At 33.3% G+C, this 19,880-nt stretch overlaps 3 protein-coding genes across 4 annotated transcripts; all 3 read left to right on the plus strand.

The window, feature by feature from the left end:
• The first annotated feature begins 1,112 nt into the window (after positions 1-1,112).
• LOC7465941 (transcription factor MYB4) lies at positions 1,113-2,984 on the plus strand. The gene is made up of 3 exons (XM_024591345.2): positions 1,113-1,381; positions 1,771-1,900; positions 2,455-2,984. Exons 1-3 carry the CDS (start codon positions 1,249-1,251, stop codon positions 2,849-2,851), a joined length of 660 nt encoding a protein of 219 aa, XP_024447113.1. The 5' UTR covers positions 1,113-1,248; the 3' UTR covers positions 2,852-2,984.
• Positions 2,985-5,599: 2,615 nt separating this feature from the next.
• On the plus strand, positions 5,600-11,118 carry LOC7487178 (protein CHLOROPLAST J-LIKE DOMAIN 1, chloroplastic). Of its 2 annotated transcripts, XR_002979274.2 has the most exons (11): positions 5,600-5,880; positions 6,241-6,337; positions 6,451-6,555; positions 6,712-6,789; positions 7,386-7,441; positions 7,912-7,969; positions 8,909-9,034; positions 9,168-9,263; positions 10,031-10,102; positions 10,648-10,727; positions 10,806-11,118. XR_002979274.2 is itself a non-coding variant. In XM_002325297.4 (10 exons), the coding sequence occupies exons 1-10, from the start codon at positions 5,774-5,776 to the stop codon at positions 10,866-10,868; spliced, it is 858 nt and encodes a 285-aa protein (XP_002325333.1). In that variant the 5' UTR covers positions 5,601-5,773; the 3' UTR covers positions 10,869-11,118. The 2 variants fall into 2 exon arrangements, 1 of the variants encoding a protein (XP_002325333.1); XM_002325297.4 differs by lacking the exon at positions 10,648-10,727 and having other exon boundaries at positions 5,601-5,880.
• Positions 11,119-12,515: 1,397 nt separating this feature from the next.
• Positions 12,516-19,702, plus strand: LOC7469837 (cell division cycle 5-like protein). Its single transcript, XM_002325770.4, has 4 exons — positions 12,516-12,844; positions 13,202-14,920; positions 16,698-16,979; positions 18,391-19,702. The coding sequence occupies exons 1-4, from the start codon at positions 12,668-12,670 to the stop codon at positions 19,270-19,272; spliced, it is 3,060 nt and encodes a 1,019-aa protein (XP_002325806.2). The 5' UTR covers positions 12,516-12,667; the 3' UTR covers positions 19,273-19,702.
• The last annotated feature ends 178 nt before the right edge of the window (positions 19,703-19,880 follow it).

Raw genomic sequence — 19,880 nt, forward strand, 5'->3', positions numbered from 1 at the left:
TATATTATTTTCTAACAAAATTAACTTTTTAAAAGGATGTGTTAGAATATTTCATAAAGTTTTACACCATAAAATAAATGAATTTGGTGTGATATTGATGTCTATTAAATAATCAACTCAACTTGAAAGTTTAAGTACAAATGAAAGTATTTTGAACTTGAAACTTGTACCTGTCTAAACTATATTATACTATTAATTAATTTTAATTAGAAGTGAGAATGACAATGATGAGATTTAAATTCATAATTATTTAATTAATAAATTTTTAATATAAGAATAAACACAATTTTAAATTTTAAATTATTAAATAAGATTCTACTATACGAAAAAGATTTTTCAAAATATAAAGTAATAATCATGAAAAAAATGAGGTAACAGTTAATTTTCTAAAGATCATCTTGACGTCATATCAATGTTTTTTTATTCTATTTTCACTGAAATACTCAAATTCATGTCTACGAATTAAAAAGAAGTTGATGATGGCGGCTATAACATCATGGATGGAGCCCATTATCGCCCGTGGAGCACATAATTTTTGACAATTAGACACCAACTTTAGAGAAGTAACCAAGAAGCATATCTGTAGTGGGAGCGTATGAACAAAAATACGTGGACAAAGACATAACGTCGTATGCTTTACATTCAAGCAAAAAAAAAGTGATAGTTGAAGAGTTCTTCGATGGCCCTTCCCTTAGAGATCATCGCAAGAAAAAAAAAAGGGAGGTAGGTTCATTGAGTTTGCTTTTGAAAACTATGCAATTATTGGAACGTTTTTACTTGAAAATTATCCACTTAATAAAATTTTAAGTGTTTTTTAATGATTTTAATATGTTAATATTAAAAATATAAAAAATATAATTAAACTTTTTTTAAAAAAAACACTATATACTTCATTAATGTAGGTCAGATTCTGGATTTGCTTTACAAATATCACCAATTTAAGTGTTATAAATCTCAGAACCACCGGAAATTTATATGATTGTTAACTTCAGGATCTCAAGAAATTAGTATAAATATACGTGAACGGGTCTAAACACCCATGCTAACAAAAAAAAAAAACATTCGTCAGCAACTATAAAGTAATAAAAGGATAGTTGGTGAGACCTTTGAAAACTATGCAATTCTTGGGCCATTTGTGGCACAAAGCTACTATAAAGGAATAAAAGGATACTTGGTTAGACATTTGAAACGTTGATAGCTTAGAGACACACACACACACAGAGAAGTATCCAAATTCGTGGACAAAAAATGGGGAGAGCTCCTTGTTGTGAAATGATGGGGTTAAAGAAGGGGCCTTGGACTCCCGAAGAAGATCAAATCTTGGTATCTTACATTCGAAGTTATGGGCATGGAAATTGGCGAGCACTCCCGAAACAAGCTGGTAATTATGTTCTTCATGCTTTAGTTATCTCTAGATTGTTAACTTGCTCTCTTCATCTCAGTTCCATGTACATTTTTCTTTATTTCTTGATAAATCGAGGGCAAAATGCAGTGCTAGAAATGTAGGAGGAGGCTAGAGAACAAGAATATTAAGCAAAGTAGCATGTCAAAGACTTTGATTTTCGATATATAAGCTTTTCCTGAAGATGTATATATGATCTGTTCATGAATTGTTAGGGACAGTGATGAAATTTAAACCCAAAGTTGAATATTTCTTGAAGCTAGCTGCAGTATTTCATGGATTTATATATATAAATATGTTGAGTGTTGTGTCATTATTTGAGAAAGTATTTAGTCCCTTAATAATATGCTGCTTTAATTTCTCTTCAGGTTTATTAAGGTGTGGTAAGAGTTGTAGGCTTAGGTGGATAAATTACTTACGTCCAGACATTAAACGAGGAAATTTCAGCAATGAAGAGGAAGAAACTATCATTAAGCTACATCAAATTCTTGGAAATAGGTATGTGTTCTTGAGTTCTCCATTTTTCTTTTGTATTATATCCTTACTTTAATACTTAATGACTTCTGTTGTGATTATGATAATGATTTTTTTAAATATTTTAATTTAATTGTGATTTTGATTGTGATAACGATATGAAAATATTAAAAAAAATATTAATTTAAAATAAAAAAATTTTAAAATACAAAACCAAAGAGACTTAATCTATTATGTGATCTCATACACTATATTTTTTTTCATTACAAGAAAATTGGAAAACAGCATGAAATATTTCATCGACGTAAACATCGATCATTCCATCAATAACTTAAATTTAACATGAATTTACAATGAATAAATTGTCACAACCCTAAAAGCAGGCATGAGTGTAGTCAAGGATGATAACTCTACTCTCGCAAGCCTCATAACACACCTGAGCATAAGATTTAGTCTAAAGAAGATTAAACATATCATGTATAAGCTCAAAAACCATATTGGAATTTTTCTGTACATATCACTTTACACGAAATTAGCCCCGAAACATAATGGCTTTTTTTTTTTGTTTTGATCCTCAGATGGTCTGCTATAGCAGCAAGATTACCTGCAGGAAGAACAGATAACGAGATAAAGAATTATTGGCACAGCCATCTAAAAAAGAGATTTCAACAGAATATGGGACGCCCAACTGAACATTGCAGAAAAACACCAGAAAGGGCAATGGTTAATAACACTAGTTCATCGCAGCCTGCGAGTTTCAAGGTTCATCAAAGTAAATGTCAAAGGCAAAGCCCCTCGGATAATGCACCAATTTTCCAGGAAGCTTCGTCCCAAGAAATGTTTAGTTCTATGGCCACGATGGAAGCCATGAATGGTTTCAGTGGTAAAAATGATATAGAGGAGTTTTGGTATGAACTTCTCGTGAAAGCAGGAAACTCAGGAGAAGCGTTTGAAAGCTGGGGACAATTTGGATAGTCTCTCTAACTAAACGTAACGTTTCTCTTATTTTAAAGAGAGTGTATGAGAGTACAGTAGTTTATGTTTTTAAATGTGTTTTATTTGTAAAAAAATATTAAATTAATGTTTTTAGTGTTTTTCTTTTTGATAATTTTGATATATTAATATTTAAAATTAAAAAAATATAAAAAATATACTTAACATCAAACCTATATAATTAATTCATGAGGTTTGTCTGTGAATTATAATTTTACTTTACTCCTTTTCTTTTGAAACTAATCAGAGTTTTATATAAAAAAAATATATAAAAAAACATAGGTATTAAACCTGAATCAATCTGGCAGGTTTGCCCGAGATCTAGTTGACTCGGTAGCTGGACAGAGCTGGATAAGATGAAAGATTGGTAAAAGCAAAAAGATGGTCAAACCTGGTCGACCCGGCAAAACACGGTAGAGACCCGTTTTTTTCTTTCAAATGTGTTTTTTCTCCTAGCTAAAGACTCTTTTTTTTTCATATTTTTTAGTTGGTTATTAACCATTTTCAAAGTTCACTATATAAATACTAGAAGAATGTTTAATGTTTTCAATATGAGATTTGAAGCCCTTTAATATATATACTCTATGTTCACAAGAAAAAAGTTATGTTTTTTCAATGTGGGATAAAAAAAATTTTGGTTTAAAACTTTTTTTGTTTAACATAGTGTGTTTGTTTTTGAGGTAGCTTTTGTGGTTGTGGTTTTAAAAAAATAAGTTTTTAAAAAATACGGTTAGCTGTGGCTAGTTGGATTTAAATACGTGTTTGGTAAAAAATATGGTTGAAGTTTAAGTGTAGCAAAAAAACATGTATAAAATGTTTGGTGGAAGTGTGGTTGCGGTTGCTTTTTAAAGTGCATCAAAATAATATTTTTTTTATTTTTAAAAAATTATTTTTGATATCAACACATCAAAATGGTTTGAAAACACAAAGAATATATCAATTTGAAGCAAAGAAAAAATAAAATTTATAATTTTTTTCAAAAGCGCTTTTGAAACGCAAAAATAAACAGGGTTTTACGAAACTCAGTTAAAAAAGCATGTAAAAACTTCTTCATAAAAACTGCGTTTCAAACTCAATTTTTTAATGGGCTCCACAATACAAAACGCAGTTTGGTTTGTTACCAAACATCTTGCTGCGTTTGTTTCATCGCAAACACAAACGCTGGTGAAAAACAAACGCAGCCTTAAAATAATAACATAGTATCTTTTCAATGTGGGATAAAAAACTTTTTGAAATAATATTTTAAACTTCATTATTTACAATATGTATAGCTTATATTCATATTGATTGTTTTTAATTTTTTCATGTGAAATATTAAAATTTCAAATATATATTTTTAATTTTTCTAAATTGATTCGAGTTGATCTAAATTGATCTGAGTGATCTAGGACCCGGTCCCTTGACGGGGTCAACCTCCAAGTCTGGTTTGATAACTATGTTTATCATACCTTAAACCAACCTTATTTATAATTTCGAAAACTTGGCTACAATTCTTGCTTTAAAAAATAATATTGATAATAACCATAATAAACTCTTTCTATTCTTTATTAAAAATAATTATAAGTATCCAAAAGAAACATCGAGGTTTACACATACAAGTTTAATACATAATAATTACACTCAACCTGATTTATGATCTAATTTAGCAAATGAATATCATGTGATTTAAGAATAATTTTAGAATAAATTATTTTTGCATTCTATGTTAAAAAAATATAGAATGTAAAATGTTTCCGTGCTCAAATTCAAAGATGTGAAAGTATTTTTCCTTTTTGTTTATTTTAATAATGTTTTTGTTGACATAAATTGTCTAAATTCGTTAAATTTATTTGTTTAGTTAGGTTTTTCTTAAGAAATAAAATGAATGGCCAATGATCAATTGAATGAATTACTGATAATATATAGATGCTTAATTGGTTAATAATTAGATTATAGTTAATGATTCTTAACTCAGTCATTGGTCGTGGCCATAATAAACATCATAAATATGGTTAATTACTTTTATCCTTATTTTCATCCAATGAAAATATTTTTTATATATAAAAATGTGAAAGTCCATGGAGATGGCCTAAACATGAATTATTTAGATAGAAATTGAACTTATAATATGAATTTAATCTAGAAAATCTAAAATAAAAATAGTTATATTTGTCAACAAGTACCTCTTTCTGTTTAATTTGTTTTTTAAATTATTTTTTATTTATTTTTTTTATATGCTTTTTGGTAATTTTAATATGTTAATGTTAAAAATAAATAAATATTATTTTAATTTATTTTTTAATTGACTATATTTTAATCACATCTACAATAGTCCATTATTAACTACATTAATAATTAAAGTTAATTTATAAATAATTTTAGCAAAATTTAAGAAATTAATTAAAAAAAACATTAAGTGTAGGAATAAATTTATAGACTCCTGCACCATAATGTAAAAAATTAATATCAAATTATTGAATTTGATCTAGTTTATGATTAGATTGAAAAGTCTAGATTAAAATTTATTCAGATTAAACTAGATTAATCAAATCAAATATTATTTTAGTTTTTTATAATTAAAATAAACTTTGTTTTGATTTTTTTTAAATAATTAAATTAGAATTTCATCATGAATCAAATTAAATTACAAGTTAATTTATCAAGTCACCCGGTGACTTCTCACATATATATATATATATATATATATATATATATATATTTTTTTTTTAGAACCCAATGTATCGACTGATTTTATAAATAACATAAAAGAATAGAGAAGCAGAGGGATTCCCGGAAATGGAATTGAATTGCCATGGTGGAAACAAAAACAAACAAGCACTAACGGATAGAATCTGTAAAACTATCAAAAACCCTGAAACTCAAATTCAACAATTCCCTCCCACAGAACCATAATCGTTGAAATCAATGGCTTTAGCGATTTCAAATGTCCTTAACTGCCCTAAACCCCAAATTTCCCTGAGGAATTACACTCTCAAGAGCTCAGTCTTGAAATCCCCAACTTCCTTTATCATGTAATTGTGAATTCTCGTTAAAGTCCCAATCCTTTTGCATAATCCCAGCACAAAGAGTCTTAAAGGAGCTAGGTTTTTTGTTTGGAGCTTAGTATATGTAGTGATTCTTAATGGGCACAGAGGTTTTCAACTGTTTGGTTGCTGAGAATTTTTCAGAAAGAAGCTTTGCCAAAGTTTGAATTTTGAGCTATCATCATTTTTCTGAAATGGGTTTTTGTATTTTAAGATTCTTAATAAAAAAATTGATAAATTCAGTTATGTATGAATGTATTTATGCCGATTTTTTTTTATATAGCTATTGGTTTAATTGCATTTGGGGCATATAATGATGGTAGCGTTGTGTTTTAATTTTTTTATCAGATTTCCTAGAGCGGTAAGGGAGCATAAAAGTTTTGTTTGTGCTTCTGCATCAGCGGCAGGAGGTTCTGGGTCAGATAATGATTTAAACCCATATGAGGTAATCTTGGATAACTCGAGGTTTTGCACTGAGGTTTTGATGTTATAGAATTGTTATGTGTATGAGGATGTTGTGCTTTTTGTTCGAATTATTTTTGGGTTCGTGTAATTCAGGTTCTTGGTGTGAATCCCATTGAGGGGTTTGATAAGGTCAAGGCAGCTTATGAAAAAAAGCGCAAGGAGGCCGAGAAACAGGGTGATGAAGCAGCTGCTGCTCAAGTATGCTATTACTTTTATCTCCTTAAAGAAAAAGATTTTGTTGGTAACTGTTTTGTGTTGATTTCTTCTTATCTCTACTTGCTTATGTCTTTTAAATGAGGAATTTGTCTTATGTTGGGGATCCTGTCTTTTGGTCTTGCTATATATCACTTCCAGCTAGAGAAGGCATATGATAAATTGATGATGGCTCAGTTAAGTAATCGGAAGAAGGGTGTGACATATGGTTCATTCAAGGTATGGTTCATGATGCACTTTATTTTATTTTATTTCATTAGAGCCTTTGAATTGATGAATTAATCATGAAATATCTGATGATATTTGCGGTGGTCTCCACATTGTTCCATCCATGTGTAGGTGTCTAGATAGATTTAGTTAACTAGTAGAAGAAAATTATCAGCTTTAATATCCATGTAAAAAACAACAAAAAAACTTAATATGCTCCTAATAAGCACACAAAATTTTCTAGCTATATCTGGATGTGCCTGAAAGAAACCCAAAAGAGGCCTCTTCTAGATTAAGTTCACGATTGCTTTTCTTTTATAGAGTAAAAACTTTATCAGTGACCTCTTCATCTATGAAATGGTTTGGCAATCTCTTCTTAACCACGTATCTAAGTTACTTGGGATACATTAAGAATCTTGTGTATGCAACATTTTGCTGTTCAACTTTGGGGGCTATCTTCTATCTGCTGTGCCACTTTTAAAATTTTGTTGATATTTGTAGATGCCTTTTTGTCAGAGATGTTTTATTGATATTCTGATCATTTTTAGGATCCATTTCATTCTCCTATTGATTATCCTAATATCCTTCTATGTATTTTTAAAATGCAGGTTGCCAAGGACATAAAATATGCTGATAAGCAGCCAGTTGTACCATGGGGACCAAGGTACAAACTTTATTTATGCGGTGCTATGCACTTTAAATTTTTTTCTCCTGTATTACCTTTATTTATAGTTTATGATCCTATAATCAACCATAGATTAAACCTTAATGAGAAAATCATGAATTTGATAATTGCCTAGAGCGTTGTTGTACTGACCATGGCTGTATGAAGAGGGTTGGATCTTCCTAAAGTGAAGATGTGAGGGCTACTTACTTTGTCATATCATGGGAAATTCTTTCCTCAACATTACGCATAAACTTATTAGGATGGTATTTAGTACATTTTATAGAAGTTATGCACATTTCCCTTTACTTTTAGTTTTTCTTTGCAATTTCTGTCAAGGATGGGGTCTGATTTGCTTTGCTTTGCTTTGCTTTAATTAACTAGAGATCTTAAAACAGTTCTTTTTCCTTATTCATGTATGTTATAGTTGCTCCTTCAGCAGTATTGTAAAGTCTCGTACTATGTTTCAGGTTTGCCAAGTCCAGTGAAAATGACATGCGGATTAACTTGGCAATATCTGCTGCATTTGTAAGTAATTATTAATGTTTCTTTATGAAAATTCTGTGTTTTTGTGGGTGTCTGTGATATGTCAGGGCAAGGAAGTCTTTTAGTTTCATGTGTAGCTGTCAGCAATTAGGAAGGTGGCATGCAGTGTTGTAACTGCTAGATTGTTGTTTCTACTGTCTATTTGTCCATTTTTATTTTTAGTTTTAGCTCTGAGCTTAATTTTATCAACCTGCAATTCGCATAAGGACATTTCGTTTATGGTTTGATTAGTTCAGTCAGTTGAAGTTTTCATGATCTTGAGGGATTGTAGTTCTTTTCCAAAAATATTCATTTCAGTCAGCCTGCAAGATGTTGACATTTGACGGTAGCAAATCGGTTGACACCGAAGAATGGGACATGTAATTTTAAGTGGGGAAAAAACCTCAATGAGCTGAAGAGTTCTTTCAACTTTACATTGAGTCAACAAAAAATAATTATGGATTTAAATGTGGACACCCTCATAGACAGAATTTTGCTTTCCATGATAGTGGATGTTCAACACTTTGATAACCCCCATTCAACTATTTGAATTATTTTGTCTGTTTTAGACGCATTGGCATCTTTGAACCCTTTCGGCAGTATAAGCGAACTTTGTTATACTCGGGTTTTTTCTGCAGGCCTCAGAGACATGTACTTTTTTTTTTTTGTATATAGAAGTAGAAAATGTCCATGAAAATTTATCATGCTCATACAAGGTTTTGGGGGTGCCAAAAATGTCAGTAACAGAGGGTCTAGTTAAGTGGCTAATAGTTGCACTAGTAATACTAATCAATCCATCAGACATAATTATTTTGTTAGAGGCTTATAATTTGGCCTTTATGATTTGACTTAAATATTCATCTCTCGAGGTTTTTAATAACAGTGATGCTTTCTGCGTTCTTTGTTAGATTCCATTCTCATGTTTTGATTGTCTTTCTGCAGACAGCTTGGATTCTTATCAAACGCAATGCTGAGTATAAACCTCTTCAGTTTTTGGCTTTTGCATTTGTATATCGAATTTTTGAGAAGTTAAAAACCTTTGAACCTCCTGTATCACCGACATATTCAGTGAGTATAATTTAGGCTACAGCATTCTTTCCATCTTGTGTTAAATCAAATTTGGTGGCACCGGCAATAAGCTTGACTTGCCTGATCAAGTTTTTCAATCTGCTATGAACACCTGAGATGTTTTTGGTTGCAGGAAGATGGTGAAGATGAGGGGCGAACACTGCGGTTGGGAAAACGGATACTTCGTGCTCTTGCACTAGTTTTTGGCTCTATCACTTTTGCCTCCTTGGTATTATACCTTTTCCAATTTTTTGGTGTGGTTTTGGAAAGATTGTTGATAAGCTCACACATCAGTGGCTTAATCTGCAACCGATGTTTTTGGAAAACTAATTGGCATGCTATGCAACACGCATTCAATTAAATTAGGCAATCCTGAGTTTCTTAGATTGAAAATAGAAATGTTTCAAAACTTCTCCATTCTCTCACTAGTGTAAGGTTCTAAATGAAACTAAATAACACTAGATCTTGAAATTCCATGGTTACTAAATAACTTTTCTTTGGAATTTGGTTTATGAATTTTATGGTAAATGGAAGACCATATTACATTTACAAGATTTGTCTAGCAACCCTTGGCTAATCAAATTGGAAAGTGATCTAAGTTTTTGCATGTTTAATGGTTTCATAAAGGGATGAATTTGATTTGTGATGAGGAGGCCACCGTGGGGAGGGGATGGGGGAATACTTCAAAGTATGTGAAAAAAATTCTGTAAAACCATTTAAACTAAGATGACCTTTTATCTTTGTCCCTTCTCTAAATCTCCGCTTATGGTCAATTGGTTCCTGCACATGGTCTTAGGTAGACTATTTTCATTTGATTTGTGCTGCGTGTACTCCTTTTGTTCCTGGTCCATTAATTACTGAAGGAAAATACTTCTCAAAACCATTGGATAGGATTATACTTGCCTCTTTGGTTTCTCTGTTGATGCATCAAAGTTTGGTTTGAGTTATTGTTCTCATGTATGTGCCTTGCCATTGATATTGACTGATACCTTGCAGGCATACACTGGTATTTTGAATTTGATTGAGATGGCTGGCAGTTACATACCTGCTTTTCTTTACAATAATCAGGTAGCCATCTTGATACATTGTCTTGAATAATGGGCTTCATCGTATAGATATAGAGTTGCTTTTGAACTAAAATTTAGTGATTTTGTGGTTAAAAATATTTTTCAGAGATTGGTTTAAATGATTTTACATATAGTAGAGTGCTTGCCTGTATTCATAAGGTTCTTTGTAAACTGGGAATGGCAATTAGCTTTCGCATGAGCACTTATGGGCCAGAAAAGCAATCCAAAACTAAAGATACAACTAATTTTGATCAAACAGGCGAAGTGGCTTTGATACGTTATTCACAACAATTGGACTTTCGTCGAAATATAATAAAGGGCTCCATGCGAACACAAAGGCGCAAAATAGCTATTTTGAAACTGTTTCAAGCAAATTTGCATTCTCCCTTTTTTTTAGACAGAATAGACAAATTTCTTGCAAAATCACTATCTTATTGGTATAAGTAGTCTCATTGCAGTATTTCTTTGGCCAATGTGTTTGATGGAGCTCCATCATTGCTTTTGATACCTGCTTTATGCATCAAATATTTAGCTTGTGTGAAACAGGCAATTATTTAGTTATTGGATTCGTCGAACTCAACTGCTTATGGTCAGAATTTGTGGAGCAGCTCATACTTCATTTGATGGTGTTTCCTTGTCTATATTTTCCATCTGTTGTTGACCTGTTTGGTGCCTGCTGTGATATAACATGTTTTCCTATGTAGGAACTGCTAATCACCACTGCTACATCAGCCATTCTCTACATCCTGGCATCATATTATCGGTAATCAATCGGTCAAGAGGCCAAAGGAACAGTGCATAAAGCTTTTTATCTTGTTTCTTGTTTTTTCTCAGTTTATTCAGTTGTGAAATGAAGTGAGGAACTTTGTAAAAATGGAACAGTAATAGGAAAAGAAAATTTTGGTTAAAATAGCATTGCTGTATATTTGTTCTGCACTTGTTCTGTTTTTGGCAACATACAATGGATTAAATATTAAGTATAAATACTTATTAATTCATAATCATTTTTAATTATTATTTTTTTGTATTAATTCCCAAATCATTTTAAAATAAAATTTTCTTACCATAAATGGTTTTTCCCCTTAGAGAAGGTAGTTTTTTTTTTAAAAAAAATTGTACTTTGTAATTGGTAATATTTTCACAACTACTTCAATTAAAAAAAACGATAAGATAATTTTTAAAAATTTTAAATTATTTTGTTTTTAAAAATTATTTTTTATTTAAAAAATATTAAATTGATGTATTAGGTGTTTTTAGGTGATTTTATTGTGCTAATATTAAAAATAAAGAAAAATCTGAAAAATATCATTTAAAAGTATTTTTTTCTTCTTAAAAGTGATTTAAAACTATAAAAAACACTTGAAAATATAAATTTAGTATTTATTGAGACAAAATGCATTTTGAAAAACATCTAAATCTCAATATTAAACAGTAATTACTATTATCATATAACTCAAGCTATTGTTTGTTTCCTAAAGCAGAATAAATTATAGAATGTCAGTCTGAATCTTATTTATTTACAAAGTTATTAATACAAAACTGAGTTACAAATTAGACAATCCAATATTATTTTAATTTTCTTAAGATTAAAATGATTTTGATTTAAATTTATTTTAAAATTAAATTAAATTTTAATTGGATTAATTTCAGATTAGATTTTTTAGGTATCTATTTTTGGCCAGGTCTCAATTTAGGTCCGTTTGTTTATCTTTACCTTTTGTGTTTGTGGTGTAAAAAACACAGTTAGGTGTTTAGTAATATACCAAACTGTGTTTTATACTGTAGGGCCCATCAAAAATTGAGTTTAAAACATAATTTTTGTGACGTAGTTTTTACATGTTTTTTTAATTGAGTTTCGTAAAACTTTTTTTTGTTTTTACATTTCAAAAGCACTTTTTTTTTAAAATTTAAATTTTTTTTATTTTTTTTATTAACTTCAAATTAATTTTTTTGTATTTTTAAATCATGCGCTGATATAAAAAATAATTTTTAAAAAATAAAAAAAAAATATTTTGATGCATTTCCAAGTAAAAAACACTTTTGAAATGCAACTACAACCAAATATTTTATATATGTTTTTTTGCTCTACATAAACCTCAACCATAATTTTTACCAAATACGTTTCTAAATCCAACTAACAATATTTAACTATATTTTTTTTAACTTATTTTTTTTAAATCACAACTATAAAAACTATCTAAAAAACGCACTCAAAATCTACCAGTCTGGCCGGATTTAATAATTGTGTTTAATTAATACTTGTTGTTAAACAAAATAACTAAATTCTATTTAACGGGTACGCCCAAATTTAAAACAGAAAACGCCCACCGTCCGATCCAACGATCATAGAAATTGGGCGGCCCAATAAAGAGAGACTCCTTCAGCCCAGATCCATTCATCACCAGACAAAAAAAAAACTAAGATTTCTGCGAGACATATCTCTAGACTCTAGCTTTGCTTGCCCGACTGAAGAGACAGAAAAACACAAAAACCCTAACAAATCTCATTCTCCTTCCTTTTTGCAAGATTTAAAGATTAGTGGGATTTGAAAGAAAAGGCAGGCAAGATGAGGATCATGATAAAGGGTGGAGTGTGGAAGAACACGGAGGATGAAATACTAAAAGCGGCGGTTATGAAATATGGAAAGAATCAGTGGGCTCGTATTTCTTCTCTTCTTGTTCGTAAATCTGCTAAGCAATGTAAAGCTCGTTGGTATGAGTGGCTTGACCCTTCCATTAAAAAGGTACGTCCTTTTCCCCTCCTTTTCTTATTTTCATGCCCTTCTTGGATTTTGATAGATTTTGTTCGGTTTCTTGAAGATAAATTCTTGTTTTGTTTTTGGATGGATGCTGATAGTGGAGTGGTTTTTGATGAATGTTGAAGTGGTTTTTATTTTTAAGGGTTTTCTAGGTGATTGTTTGGCAGAAGACTTTTTTTTAGGGTAATGGAAATGTAGTGATTTTGTTGATGAATGGTTAAGTGGGTTTTTAGGATTTTGATTGTTTTTATTAGGAAATTAGGAAAAAACACAAATGGTTCTTAGAATTTTGTGGTGGTTTTAATGATGAATGCAAGACAGTGAAAGTTGGGATTTTTGCAGACTGAGTGGACTAGAGAGGAGGATGAGAAATTACTACATCTTGCTAAGCTCATGCCCACTCAGTGGAGGACGATTGCACCTATTGTTGGACGGACTCCATCGCAGTGCCTTGAGCGTTACGAGAAGCTGCTTGATGCAGCTTGTGTTAAGGATGACAACTATGATCCTGGTGATGATCCACGGAAATTGCGCCCTGGTGAGATTGATCCAAATCCGGAATCTAAGCCTGCACGTCCAGATCCTGTTGATATGGATGAGGATGAGAAGGAAATGCTCTCGGAAGCACGAGCTAGGTTAGCAAATACTAAAGGTAAAAAGGCTAAAAGAAAGGCTAGGGAGAAACAGCTTGAAGAAGCTAGGAGGCTTGCTTCCTTGCAGAAAAGGAGGGAACTGAAGGCTGCTGGTATTGATAATAGGCATCGAAAGAGGAAAAGAAAGGGTATAGACTATAATTCTGAAATCCCCTTTGAGAAAAGACCTCCTCCTGGATTTTATGACGTTGCTGATGAAGATAGACCTGTGGAACAACCTAAGTTCCCAACCACCATTGAAGAACTTGAGGGGAAAAAAAGGATGGACATCGAAGCACAGTTAAGAAAGCAAGACATGGCAAAGAATAAAATTGCTGAAAGGCAAGATGCCCCATCAGCTATACTGCAAGCAAACAAGCTGAATGATCCGGAAACAGTAAGGAAGAGGTCAAAATTGATGCTTCCTGCACCACAGATTTCAGATCATGAATTGGAGGATATTGCAAAGATGGGGTATGCTAGTGATCTTCTTGCAGGAAGTGAGGAACTCACAGAAGGGAGCGGTGCAACACGTGCTCTTTTAGCAAACTATGCCCAAACACCACGCCAAGGAATGACACCGCTACGAACCCCTCAAAGAACTCCTGCTGGCAAGGGTGATGCTATAATGATGGAAGCTGAAAACCTAGCACGGTTGAGGGAGTCGCAAACACCATTGCTAGGGGGAGAGAATCCAGAGTTGCACCCTTCAGATTTTTCTGGTGTTACTCCTAAGAAACGGGAGATTCAAACACCAAACCCAATGCTGACTCCTTCTGCAACTCCTGGCGGTGTTGCTCTTACGCCCAGAATTGGTATGACACCGTCAAGGGATTCTTTTGGGATGACCCCAAAAGGAACTCCCATCAGGGATGAACTCCATATAAATGAAGATATGGATATGCATGATAGTGCAAAACTTGAGCAACGAAGACAGGCTGATCTGAGAAGGAATTTGATTTCTGGTCTTGGTAATCTTCCACAGCCGAAGAATGAATACCAGATAGTCATTCAACCGCCTCCTGAGGAAAATGAAGAACCAGAAGAGAAGATTGAAGAGGATATGTCTGATAGAATAGCCAGGGCAAAAGCTGAGGAAGAAGCTCGGCAGCAGGCATTACTTCGGAAGAGATCAAAAGTACTGCAGAGGGAACTCCCTCGGCCTCCTGCTGCTTCTTTGGAATTAATTAGAGATTCTTTGCTGAGAGCTGATGGGGATAAGAGTTCCTTTGTTCCTCCTACATCAATTGAACAGGCTGATGAAATGATAAGGAAGGAGCTTCTAGCCTTACTAGAACATGATAATGCAAAGTATCCACTTGAAGAGAAGCCAAGCAAGGAGAAAAAGAAAGGCTCCAAGCACCCTTCAAACAGATCTTCTGCTTCTATCCCTGTGATAGAGGACTTTGAAGAAGATGAGCTGAAACAAGTATGCATTTTATAATGTCCTTGCTGAATAACTTCTCCCTTTTCATGATTTTATCATTGCTTCTGTGGTCATATGTTTTGTATGTCTTTATTTTTGTTTGTGTGTGTGTGACCATATATCTCTTGCTTAACTTCTTTGATGATGTTCTTAGATCCATGTCAAATATTCACTGTTGTTCAGCACTTTGTATCTTTCGTTAATGTAGCTGCATTACTTCTAAAGTATCCACATTTTAATGCTTCTTATTCAATTTCCTGTACTTTTGTTCTTTGAAGATAATTATATTTAGGAAGTTTTTCTAATTACTTTTGTTTTCCATGGAAGTTTCTCCCTTTCTGTCGCCTCAGTATTACACTTTTGCATGCATGCATGCATACATGTTAAATTTAACAGTTGCTGATTTTGACTAATTTATTAATCTTATAAGCATTTGTAACGTTTAGATCACAGTCAGTATCAATGGTGGGTTTTTTCTTCTTCCTATCTTGCTCTTTTTTGGAAAGCCTTATTTTGGTTTTTTTTCTCTTATTTTGGTTTTTTTTCTCTTCCTATCTTTCATTTGTGGAAAGCCTTATTTTAAACTCCATTCTTAACTGAAACCTTATCCCTTTTTTTTTCAAACTTTGTTCACCAAGGAGCCAAGCCTTCACTACATGCTAAATTTCAAAAGATCTTGTCTCACTTTCTATTATGCGACTTTGAGTGACATAGAGGCTTAAAAAAAAGCTAAAGATTAGGAAATGAGTGACCTTGTGTCTGATCATTGAAGAGGAGAGAGGTCAGAGAAAGATTTGTATCCAAAAGTGTTCGAAGTAGAAATTATGTGCGAAGATACAAAGATGGTTCTAAATACCTGCTATTACCTTTTATCTGCAAATGTAACAGGATTTCAACTTCTGGTTATACTAATTCCTGTGATGTCATCGGCTCTGCTATTCACATTTGTGATGGGTATCATAGCTGGCCATCATGTTACATGATGACTCACCTTTACAATAAATTATCTCCTTGGAAAATATCTGTGTTTCTCCTGTTGTAATTGAAACTTTTTAATGCTTCTTCCATTATTTCAACATTTACATTTCTCATGACTCCTCAATATGGTGGGTCCTATAATTTTGAAGCCTGATGGAAGATATGATGCAATAGAAGCATTGCCTTGCACCTTCTACCTCTTAATTATTCTATTAAAGTTTCATCAAGTTCTGAACGTATTCTTCTCAATTTAAAGATTTAGGGTAAAAAACTCGTTATCAAATTGTTTTTGCAAGTTATTTTTTAACTCGCTCACTTTATGTTGTGTAGTGTGTACATCATAGTTTGCACTTTTACTTTTTGTGAAATCATTAGCACTCTTTGGAGATGATGTTCCAAAAATTATCGACAATTCACCTTTATGAGTTATGTTAACACCGGCATTGCCCACAACCTATTTACCACAGGTGAATCATGAGCAATTTTTACCTTTATGTCGACATGGACGGATTTGCTGTGTATCTTCAAACCCATATATTTATGTTCTCTTTCACTGATGTATCTTTGTATAGTCATTTTTTTCATCTTTGGATACAAAGCATACAAGGCAAAAATCACAAGATGTGTTGGAAATGTATTATATACTGGCAGATTGGCTAGTTTGCTGGATGTTCTTTTTGATCTTTATTCTAACGGTATTTGCAATGTTGGAAAATGTATTGTCATAGGACTTTACAAGCATGTCTGGTGAAGAGTGATTGCCTGTTTGCCCACTGACTGATGGTTATATTCTTCTTTGCAGGCTGATAATTTGATAAAAGTGGAAGCTCAGTACATACGTGTAGCTATGGGCCATGAAGATGAATCCCTTGATGAATTTATTGAAGCACACAAAACATGTATAAATGACCTCATGTACTTCCCCACTCGCAACGCTTATGGTCTCTCCAGTGTTGCTGGAAATATGGAGAAACTCACAGCATTGCAGAATGAATTTGAGAATGTGAAAACAAGGTTAGAGGCTGAAAGGGAGAAGGCATTACGGCTCGAGAAGAAGGTTAATGTTCTCACACAAGGTTATCAGGTATATTGTGGTTCATCAACCATTTCTTCGTTGTGACTCTAGACATACTGTACATTACACCACTCCTTTGGTTGTTATTTTCGTTCCTTTTGGTGTGCAACATGTCATTGATTTTCTTTCTTGCAACAAATTATAAGGATCTCCTTTTCTTTGTGTTAATTAGTTTTTGTTACTTTTTGTTTGAGTTTCCACCCTTTTTTCTGTTCTCAGTACCTGAGAACAGGATAGTAGCAAAGGTAGAGAGAAGTAGAATTCCCTGTAGGAGAGGGACTAAATAGAAGATTAGAAAAATAGTGCAGAGAAGAAAGAAGTCGCTGTAGGAGAGGGATAAACAGAGAAGAAATAGAGGAGAGCAAAAGTTGATTATCACTGTTCAATTTATTTTCAACAAGTCAACATAGAAAAGGTGCTCTGAAATAGGCAGCAAAACCCTAATATTATCTCTTTTAAAGAAGGAAAGTCAATATCAGTAATTAAGAGAAGAATCCTAACCAAATTAAACAATATTAAAGCTTATTTTCCCGTATAATTGCATCTTATTACTCTGTATGTCCAAATTGATGTTGCTTTATGAATTTATGGTCACTGGAATGTGTGGTCTCAAAGAGCACTCTAAAAGAGTGGCATTATCTTTGTTGCAGAATATAGCCATAGCCCTTTGATGGCGACACAGAAATTGCTATTAGATTAGTTTATTTGCTGTTGTGAGGTCCTTGGATTCAAAATATTTCTCTGGTGCTGTTTCATTATCAACTCCGAAAATTCTGAAGCAGCAATCTCTATATATTATGATCTCTAATGCAATATAAATTCCTGTAATATCATGCTTTCAATTTCTTTCTTTTTCACATTTTTTCCCTTTCTGTTTTCGGATATAAGAAATAAAATGTTAGCTATTGGCACCTATTGAAGGAGATTTGTAAGTTAGCTGTAAGCACAAAATGTGGCCAGGCTCTCTAATGCTCATTATATTAAGATATCTAATGCAATATGACTTCCTGTAGTTTCATGCTTGTTTTTTCTTGGTTTTTGGTGACTTTTCCTTTATTTTAATACAAGGAATAAAATGTTAGTTGGTGGAACCTATTGTAGGAGATTTGTATGATAGCTGTGAGCACAAAATGTGGTCATGGCTCTCTAATTCAATGCCATACTAGCAGGGCTCTCTAATGCTATGTTATACAAGCAGTGAGAAGGGTGGAAGGGGCCTTCTTCACCTTTCGCCTATGCTGCAAAGGAAAGGCTGAAAGCCAATCCCAGAGAACTTTGCACTGAGTTCAGTAGATTTGCTGATCTTTAGAACTCTAGAGTACTGATTCCTACTATGATCTTATGCTTGTTTCAACCCTCCATATAGCTTGTCAAGATCACAATTCTTAGGGCACTAAATTTCTTATATTTGAATAAACAGATGCGGGCAGAAAGGCAGCTTTTGCCACCAATTGAGTTGACCTTAAAGCAGATGGACACCTCTGGAACAGAACTAGAGTGCTTCCAAGCTTTGCAGAGGCAAGAGCAATTAGCAGCATCACACAGGATCAATGGTCTTTGGGAGGAAGTTCAGAAGCAAAAGGAGCTAGAGCAAACTATGCAAAGGAGATATGGGGATCTTGTGGCTGAGCTGGAAAGGATACAACAGCTCATCATTAATTACAGAGCACTAGCAATACAACAAGAAGAAATTGCTGCAAAGAATCGTGCACTTGAGTTGGCAGAAGCTGCAACAAAGCAAGCTGCCATACTGAACTCTGAACCTTTTGAACCTGTGACTCCAGATGAACATGGAAATTCTATGCCAGTTGGTTCATTTGACAAGAAAGTTTTAGAGCAGCAAATGGATGTTGATTCAGAGAAGGTGCACAGTGCACTGGCCACGGATACAAGCTTAACCAATAATGTGCCTTCTGATGAGGGGCAGATGACACTTGTACAAGGTAATGGCCATGAAGCTTCTGGTGCTAATCCCTCGAGTCCAGATGGAAATAACCAAAATGGAGTTCCAGTTCTGACAGAGAACTCAATAAACAGAGGAGATATTATATCTACTGTTGGTGTTGCAGTGGAGATTAAGGTGAATGATGCTTCTGTTGATGGGGATGCTGGTGATGTTATGAGCACAGAAATTATGGATGGCTTAGCTTCTGTTGAAGGAGAGAGTATCCAAGAAAGAGCTGATGACTTTGACAAAGCTGATATGATGGAGGTTTCCAGTGGCGGGGATGATAAAGTAAATCAAAAGAAGGATGAGGGAAAATTGCCTGTCATTTATGTGGATCTTACTAACTCTGATTAGGGAATTCAGAATTGGATGGGGAAAGTGTCCCAATTGTTCAACAAGGGATAGAAACTGCTGAAGAATCCATGAAAATATTCCTCTATTCTTGGATGATTTCTGTGAACAAAATGAAGCACGGCTCCAAGGTTAATCTCTTATGTGCCTGGCTGATAATGATATGGTTATTGTTGTAGTGATTAATCAGATTTTTTCGGGAGTTTTCCTTTTCCTCTCATGTTCCTACCAGAACTGGACATGGATGCCCAACATTTTGTTCTGTTTTGCCCAAAAGAAACCAGGTGAAGTACTAATCTGGTTGCATGTACTGTTCGGTGTAACTGTTGTTAGGTTGAGGAATCTTTATATTTATGAAGGAAAAATGTTGTATTCACTTCTCCTCTGTTGAGTATTCAATTAATGAATGGAAAATTTTGTAATGAATCAATAATAGTAGTAGCCGAGGGCATGATGGTTCTGCTCGCCGGACCCCGGGGCTCTTCACGGTTGTCACATGTGGTGTTTTATAATACCGGCTTGAGCTTATCCTGGCTGTGTCCTTGTGTTCCATTGATTGAGATCGTTTCTCGATATTTCTGCCACCGTTTAGAAGTTGGTGAGAGATGAGT

Source organism: Populus trichocarpa, chromosome 19, assembly GCF_000002775.5.
Source record: "Populus trichocarpa isolate Nisqually-1 chromosome 19, P.trichocarpa_v4.1, whole genome shotgun sequence".
Classification (NCBI taxonomy): Eukaryota; Viridiplantae; Streptophyta; class Magnoliopsida; order Malpighiales; family Salicaceae; genus Populus; species Populus trichocarpa.

What these genes read in the sequence shown, in the direction of transcription:
- LOC7465941 (XM_024591345.2), top strand. Translation starts at nt 1,249, where the DNA reads ATGGGGAGAGCTCCTTGTTGTGAAATGATGGGGTTAAAGAAGGGGCCT. An exon ending in AGCACTCCCGAAACAAGCTG is followed by an intron (nt 1,382 to 1,770) that starts GTAATTATGTTC and finishes ATTTCTCTTCAG; the next exon opens with GTTTATTAAGGTGTGGTAAG. An exon ending in CATCAAATTCTTGGAAATAG is followed by an intron (nt 1,901 to 2,454) that starts GTATGTGTTCTT and finishes TTTGATCCTCAG; the next exon opens with ATGGTCTGCTATAGCAGCAA.
- LOC7469837 (XM_002325770.4), top strand. Translation starts at nt 12,668, where the DNA reads ATGAGGATCATGATAAAGGGTGGAGTGTGGAAGAACACGGAGGATGAA. An exon ending in AAGAAGATGAGCTGAAACAA is followed by an intron (nt 14,921 to 16,697) that starts GTATGCATTTTA and finishes TCTTCTTTGCAG; the next exon opens with GCTGATAATTTGATAAAAGT. An exon ending in TTCTCACACAAGGTTATCAG is followed by an intron (nt 16,980 to 18,390) that starts GTATATTGTGGT and finishes TTGAATAAACAG; the next exon opens with ATGCGGGCAGAAAGGCAGCT.
- LOC7487178 (XM_002325297.4), top strand. Translation starts at nt 5,774, where the DNA reads ATGGCTTTAGCGATTTCAAATGTCCTTAACTGCCCTAAACCCCAAATT. An exon ending in TCCCCAACTTCCTTTATCAT is followed by an intron (nt 5,881 to 6,240) that starts GTAATTGTGAAT and finishes TTTTTTTATCAG; the next exon opens with ATTTCCTAGAGCGGTAAGGG. An exon ending in GTTGTACCATGGGGACCAAG is followed by an intron (nt 7,442 to 7,911) that starts GTACAAACTTTA and finishes ACTATGTTTCAG; the next exon opens with GTTTGCCAAGTCCAGTGAAA.